The sequence below is a fragment of the Schistocerca gregaria genome, chromosome 1, assembly GCF_023897955.1.
Source record: "Schistocerca gregaria isolate iqSchGreg1 chromosome 1, iqSchGreg1.2, whole genome shotgun sequence".
Classification (NCBI taxonomy): domain Eukaryota; kingdom Metazoa; phylum Arthropoda; class Insecta; order Orthoptera; family Acrididae; genus Schistocerca; species Schistocerca gregaria.
In genome coordinates, this window is record NC_064920.1 from 1,156,893,140 (window position 1) to 1,156,901,234 (window position 8,095).

At 44.3% G+C, this 8,095-nt stretch overlaps 1 protein-coding gene across 1 annotated transcript; it reads left to right on the plus strand.

The window, feature by feature from the left end:
* The first annotated feature begins 2,238 nt into the window (after positions 1-2,238).
* LOC126294583 (uncharacterized) lies at positions 2,239-3,906 on the plus strand. Its single transcript, XM_049987156.1, has one exon. It carries the CDS (start codon positions 2,239-2,241, stop codon positions 3,904-3,906), a length of 1,668 nt encoding a protein of 555 aa, XP_049843113.1.
* The last annotated feature ends 4,189 nt before the right edge of the window (positions 3,907-8,095 follow it).

Consider the following 8,095-nt stretch of genomic DNA (forward strand, 5'->3'; position numbering starts at 1 on the left):
TATCTGGTACGCATCCCACACTGCTGAGCAGTATTCAAGCAGTGGGCGAACAAGCCTACTGTAACCTACTTCCTTTGTTTTCGGATTGCATTTCCTTAGGAGTCTTCCAATGACTCTCAGTCTAGCATCTGCTTTACCGACGATCAACTTTATATGTTCACTCCATTTTAAATCACTCCTAATGCGTACTCCCAGATAATTTATGGAATTACCTGCTTCCAGTTGCTGACCTGCTATATTGTAGCTAAGTGATATGGGATCTTTCTTTCTATGTATTCGCAGCACCTTTCCTCAATCAAAGCTTTCTTTTCCATTCTTCGGTGTGTTATACTTGTCAGTCGATTTTTCGGTAGTTCTCGCTCTTATAACCCTTCGGAATTTTGTGTAGTTTGTAGACTATAAAATCCTTCAATCGAACTTGAAAAGTTGTTTGGTTTTCACTTTCACTCATGATTTTAGAAATGTAGATATGCAGTCGACGTCTGTAGATTTATTTGACCGTATGTGCGTCGAAACTCTGATAAGTGCCATTACTGGACCCCTACGTCTATCATCTCAACATCCATTTCTATCCCTCGTAGAGGCCTTCAATGAACTCTTTCCACCCATTCGCTCACTCTGCCCAGCGTTTAATAGTGGAATTCCTGTTGCACACTTAGTGGCTTATACAGCTGTTTTGCTCTGTTTCTGGGTAATGATTTAATCCTTGCTTAGGTAAAGATGTAGTAATTTGAGGTTTCCATGTTTCAGGTTTCTCCTGCACAAATAACACGTAGTTAAATTTTAAGAGAACTAGTTGAGGAAGATGGAGAGTAGTTTTAGATTATCGGTTAGTGTTTATTGGCTTTGCCTGATGAACTGTTAGTGACTGATATAACAGCATAATAATGCCCTTACATTGTAAATCATTATCATCTTTACAGTCCTCTCTAAAAGTCCTATGTTTGTTACTTAGAGCTGGTGGTGGAATAGTCTGACGAAGACCAAGGCTTATCACTAACAGTTGGTGGTGGAAGTCTTTTCAGCGGATGGTTACTCTGCTTCCAGTACAAACAATTTCCCTCTTCCGAGAACTTTTAACTTAATGCGGCGCTAACCAGTATGTCTTTTCTCAGGGAGTTACAAAACTCACTTCAAGTGTAATTTTTCTCTGTCGTTTCTGTGTTCTATTTACTTCCGTGCATATCCGTTTACAAGTGAGAAACGCCCTTTGAGTTTGCCTTTTCCGGTATCCTGTCAATGCACATTGGATTCACGCTGTCACCTTCGAATATGTTTGGGTCCACCAAACAATAGGTGGTCTCGTTACTGTATGTCACAAACCACTGAAGCTTCTTCTCTGTAATAGTTGGACTTCATTGGAATAGCGTGCACTACTTTTCAGAGGACAAGTGCCTCCCAAGTTATTTCATATGCTTCACGAGAACAACCACAATCGATACAAACAACGTTACCGCTGGTAGAAAGGCTCCCAAGTATGGTGTCGGATGGTATTTGTAAAGTCACAGTATTACCAAGTAGCCACTGAAGATTTATGTGGTGTCCCAGAAGACGACGAGCTTTTCCCTCGTAAAAATGCCGAGCTAGTTACACCACAAAATCAGATGCAACGCCGGTGAACCATTCAAGCAGGTATCGGCCCATAACAAGTGCGAGCTGTGAGGGTCAATAGATTTAATAGACTGAACTTGCCCACATAACCGTAACTTGTACGTATACATGACCATTACATAAAAAGTGGACACATCTTTAACTGCTGGGATAAACAGTATTAAATATACACGTAAATCGGAATTATATTTTGCATCGCGTTTGCCGTCATCTCCATTATTACCTGAACTCACACGCAACTGAAAAATTCGTACTGAAACATTAAACGCAAATAAGTACACACAAAAAGATCCCGCATATTACAGCTGCGCCAAACGAACATTAATAATCAGACATCAATTATTTTTAAAATTGTTCTCCTTCTACCATAGTTAAAAGCAACAAACTGATAGTTACAGAATTATTCTAGTTATGTACATTGAATACACATATATGATTTTGTGTTCCATGTCTCTTACCGAGCTTTCTGTATTCTGCTAACAGGAGTGGACTCGCCAACACCATCCCGCTCACAGAAGAAGACTAGATGAGAAAACAGATCAGCTCGAGACAATTGCCGTGCCTCCAGCATCAGAACCCGCGACTACTGCCGAATCCCTATCTGAGCCCCCCGATATGCAGTTAGGGATGGATGCTAGACCACCAGCACCCTCAGTGACATCTCTTGCAGACTGGCATGACGAGCCAGCGGATGAGGAATTAGAGAGTTATGCTGAGCCACCACCTGACTCAGTAGAAAGTACTGCACAATGGCCTGATGAGCCCTATAACGAGAAGTTGGAAAGAGATTCTGAGCCGCCACCAGACTCAGTAGAAAGTACTGCACAATGGCCTGATGAGCCCTATAACGAGAAGTTGGAAAGAGATTCTGAGCCGCCACCAGACTCAGTAGAAAGTACTGCACAATGGCCTGATGAGCCCTATAACGAGAAGCTGGAAAGAGATTCTGAGCCGCCACAAGACTCAGTAGAAAGTACTGCACAATGGCCTGATGAGCCCTATAACGAGAAGCTGGAAAGAGATTCTGAGCCGCCACCAGACTCAGTAGAAAGTACTGCACAATGGCCTGATGAGCCCTATAATGAGAAGTTGGAAAGAGAATCTGAGCCGCCACCAGACTCAGTAGAAAGTACTGCACAATGGCCTGATGAGCCCTATAACGAGAAGTTGGAAAGAGATTCTGAGCCGCCACCAGACTCAGTAGAAAGTACTGCACAATGGCCTGATGAGCCCTATAACGAGAAGTTGGAAAGAGATTCTGAGCCGCCACCAGACTCAGTAGAAAGTACTGCACAATGGCCTGATGAGGCCTATAACGAGAAGTTGGAAAGAGATTCTGAGCCGCCACCAGACTCAGTAAAAAGTACTGCACAATGTCCTGATGAGCCCTATAACGAGAAGTTGGAAAGAGTTTCTGAGCCGCCACCAGACTCAGTAGAAGGTACTGCACAGTGGCCTGATGAGCCCTCTAATGAGAAGTTGGAAAGAGAATCTGAGCCGCCACCAGACTCAGTAGAAAGTACTGCACAATGGCCTGATGAGCCCTATAACGAGAAGTTGGAAAGAGATTCTGAGCCGCCACTAGACTCAGTAGAAAGTACTGCACTATGGGCTGATGAGCCCTATAACGAGAAGTTGGAAAGAGTTTCTGAGCCGCCACCAGACTCAGTAGAAAGTACTGCAGAATGGCCTGATGAGCCCTTTAATGAGAAGTTGGAAAGAGATTCTGAGCCGCCACCAGACTCAGTAGAAAGTACTGCACAGTGGCCTGATGAGCCCTCTAATGAGAAGTTGGAAAGAGTTTCTGAGCCGCCACCAGACTCAGTAGAAAGTACTGCAGAATGGCCTGATGAGCCCTTTAATGAGAAGTTGGAAAGAGATTCTGAGCTGCCACCAGACTCAGTAGAAGGTACTGCACAATGGCCTGATGAGCCCTATAACGAGAAGTTGGAAAGAGAATCTGAGCCACCACCAGACTTAGTAGAAAGTACTGCACAATGGCCTGATGAGCCCTCTAATGAGAAGTTGGATATACATGATGAGCCCTCCAATAAGGAATGTTTGGCAACCACCTCTATCTTTGCAGAATATTGTCGTTTGAGAGCATCTCTTAGTGTTGGCCTTATGAAAGTAACGCCCTTAAAAACAGGACCATTTCCGATCAAAACAGCCTTTATCGTTACAGGCCCACCGAAGAAGAGGGCCTTTACTGAACGGAAGGTGTGTCCTATTAAGGCAGCCTTCATAGTCACAGGGCCTCCAAAGATAAGAGCATTTACTCCAAAGAAGGTCTGATCAATTAAAATGTCCTTTTGTGTTACTGAACCACCGAAGAAGAAGGCATTCGGTTGTAAATTTCTTGTACCCAGTAAAACTCAAGTCCCTGGTTTTGATGTGACTAACAATATGAAGTGCCCTTAAAAATTGGGTCAGTCTTGATTGTAGCCTTGCCATGAAGAAAATTTTAATGTACGCTTTTTAGAAATTGTTTGAAATGAATTTGCAAATGTTTCGAATAAATCAAAATTTAAAGTGAACATTCGTTTGCTTTATTTACTCAGTTGTTTCTTTGAATGACTGTTTTTGTGATGGTACTGGCTTGTATATTGCGCTAAGCTGCTATTTCGTCAGCACCCACACTTAACAAAAAGAACACAACAGTGGTTATTAATTGGTAGCAGCAACCAACAAAACGTAAATTAAAAAATTGGAATCTACAACCACATTTGTTCACAAACAACAAAACAGGGACAAGTCAGGGCAGTCTGTGAGTAAAATACATTGACTGTAAAGACACAACCTCAAAATAGTGCAACATGAAAGTGTGTCTTCAGGCTCAACAGGAAATGAAACGATGTAGCAACCGTCTTACAAACAAAGAAAATTCTTCTACCTAAGCCACTATCGACGAGATCAGTCATAAAATAGAATCTTAACACACGAAACACATTCAGTTCATCATCTAAAACAGAGGTCAACTGGTCTGTGGGTTGCGGCCCTAATTGCTTGGTATAAAGCGCATTTAGTTACAGTTTGGCGTAGGAAAAGGTTTGCACTACAAGAACTGTACACAAGTTGGTCGTCCTGCCGAAGGAGGGACCCATGCGTCAAAGGACAGTTTCCTATCCGGAGATGCGTTAAAAGTAGTTGCTGCCGTCGCTGTCGCCAAAGGAGATGCGCAACGGTCGTGTCGTCGGTTTCGCCGGCCTCAGCTTTTTCTCCAACGCTAACCACTCCTCCCACAGACCCACGAAGTTGTCTCTCAATGGCGAGGGAGCTGCATGGGCAGTGAGAGGACATTCAGAAATTGTAATCTCCAGACAGGCATCATTAGCCGCTGCATATGTTGCGTTTGCCTAACTGAAAAGTAATTGTTTTTTTCTGTTTTTGAAGTACTGAATTTATCGAGGATTTCAAAGAGTTTTGAAGGGTTCTGCCCCGGACGGACCTACAATAAAAATTAAAGTAAATTTAACGTGAGAGCTAATCACTACGAGGTTTGCTGCTGGATCTACGTCAGCGTGGAATACGTAAACGACTGCAGCTACTTGCTGAAGCCTAAACGTCAAATTGGAGTTCACTGCTGCAACGGCTCAGAACAGCGAGGACGAATGTGCAGCTGCAGTAGTTTTAAATGTATCCATTGGAACGACAGATTTCATGACGATGACTGCATGACAATAAACGTAGGTTGAAGCTACACTGAAGAAAGACGAATGCTTATGAAGCTCGTTAGGTTATTTACTTCATTTCGTATCCATTCACATAGTGTTAATATTCTCGCGTCTCACTGCTAACAGATGCAATGAACTACTTTCCACGATTTCCTCCGTACCACTAAGCAATCGTCAGCACTTCGGGAAGCAATCGCTGAGGAGGAACAATTTGTTTTGACTGTCAGAGAAAGCAAATAGCGGTATTAAGAGCCTTTATACAATGATCAGCCAGAACATTATGTCCACCAACCAACTGTCGACACAAGCCCGTCCAGGCGATGGCAGCGTCATCTAGCGAGGAATGACTGCCAGTCAGACACAAACATGGTGCATGTATTACATGTACATGTATGCTGCCTGTGTGTAGAATGGTGAAGGCGGGCGATCTACCTAAGTCTGACCGAGGGCACATTTTTAAAACCTCTGAGGCTCGGTTCAAATGGTTCAAATGACTCTGAGGTCATCAGTCCCCTAGAACTTAAAACTACGTAAACCTAACTAATCTAAGGACATGACATACATCCACACCCGAGGCAGGATTCGAACCTGCGATCGTAGCGGTCGTGCGGTTCCAGACTGTAGCGCCTAGAACCGCCCCGCCACTGGGGCCGGCTCTGAGGCTCGGTAAGAGCATTTTGGAAACTGGACAACTTGTTGGGAGTTCGAGGGGTGCTGTGTTGAATGTCTTCAACACGTGGCGAAACCAATATTAAACCACGTCCGGACGTCGTCGGGTTGGGCGTCCACCCCTAATTGCAGTTGTCGGACGTGGCAGGCTGGGCAGACGAATAAAACAGAACAGGTGGCGGAACTGACATTGGACTTCAATGCTAGGCAGAGTACAAGTATGTCTGAACACAGAGGACACCGAATATTCCTAACGATGGGGCCTCCTCAGCCGACGCCCCTTGCATGTCTCAATGTTAACACCGTGACATCGACAGTTACAACTATAATGGACACCTGTCCATCGATACTTGACGTTACCGCAGTGGCAGAACTTTTCACGGTATGATAAATCCCCAAACAGCGTATCCAGACACTCTGGGATGATGATGGCATTGAAACAGAGGATGACACACACTGAAATACTAACCAACTTTTTCCAAAGCTGTTTCACACAGGAAGATCGCACTGCAGTTCTTTCTCAAAATCCTCGCACCAACTAAAAAATGGCTGACACAGGAATAAGTGCCCAAGGAATATAAAAGCAACTGAAATCACTCAACAGAGGAAAGTCCACTGGATCTGACGGGATACCAATACGATTCTACACAAAGTACGCGAAAGAACTTGTCCCCCATCTAACAGCCGTGTACCGCAAGTCTCTACAGGAACGGAAGGTTCCAAATGACTGGAAAAGAGCACAGGTAGTTCCAGTTTTCAAGAAGGGTCGTCGAGCAGATGCGGAAAACTATAGGTCTATGACATCGATCTGTTGTAGAATTTTAGAACATGCTCTTTGTTCGCGTATCACGTCATTTCTGGAAGCGCGGAATCTACTCTGTAGGAATCAACATGGATTCCGGAAAAAGCGATCGTGTGACACCCAACTCGCTGTATTTGTTCATGAGACCCAGAAAATATTAGATACATTCTCCCAGGTAGATGCCATTTTCCTTGACTTCCGGAAGGCGTTCGATACAGTTCCGCACTGTCGCCTGATAAACAAAGTAAGAACCTACGGAATATCAGACCAGCTGTGTGGCTGGAATGAAGAGTTTTTAGCAAACAGAACACAGCATGTTGTTCTCAATGGAGAGACAGCCACATACGTTAAAGTAACCTCTGGCGTGCCACAGATGAGTGTTAAGGAACCATTGCTTTTCACAATATATATAAATGACCTAGTAGATAGTGTCGGAAGTTCCATGCGGCTTTTCGCGGATGATGCTGTAGTATACAGAGAAGTTGCAGCACTAGAAAATTGCAGCGAAATGCAGGAAGATCTGCAGCGGATAGGCACTTGGTGCAGGGAGTGGCAACTGACCCTTAACATAGACAAATGTAATGTATTGCGAATACATAAAAAGAAGGATCCTTTATTGTATGATTATATGATAGAGGAACAAACACCGGTAGCAGTTACTTCTGTAAACTATCTGGGATTATGAGTACGTAACGATTTGTAGTGGATTGATCATATAAAATTAATTGTTGGTATAGCGGGTGAAAGTCTGAGATTCATTGGAAGAGTCTTTAGAAAATGTAGTCCATCAACAAAGGAGGTGGCCTACAAACACCCGTTCGGCCTATAATTGAGTATTGCTCATCAGTGTCGGATTCGTACCAGGGCTGGTTGACAGAGGAGATAGAGAAGATCCAAAAAAGAGCGGCGCGTTTCTTCACAGGGTTATTTGGTAAGCGTGATAGCGTTACAGAGATGTTTAGCAAACTCAAGTGGCAGGCTCTTCAAGAGAGGCGCTCTGCATCGCGGTGTAGCTTGCTGTCCAGGTTTCGAGAGGGCGCGTTTCTGGATGAGGTATCGAATATATTGCTTCCCCCTACTTATACCTCCCGAGGAGATCACGAATGTAAAACTAGAGAGATTCGAGCGCGCACGGAGGGTTTCCTGCAGTCGTTCTTCCCGCGAATCAGACACGAGTGGAACAGGAATGGGAGGTAACGACAATGGCACGTAAAGTGCCCTCCGCCATACACTGTTGGGGGCCTTGCGAGGTATAAATGTAGATGTAGCTTCTTCATGATTCCGGTGGGAGGGCTCGAATCCGTCGTCTCCCAGGGGAAGAGCACCTGAACTGCGTGAC

Excerpts from the sequence above, each read along its gene's own strand:
- LOC126294583 (XM_049987156.1), top strand. The coding sequence starts at position 2,239 with ATGGATGCTAGACCACCAGCACCCTCAGTGACATCTCTTGCAGACTGG.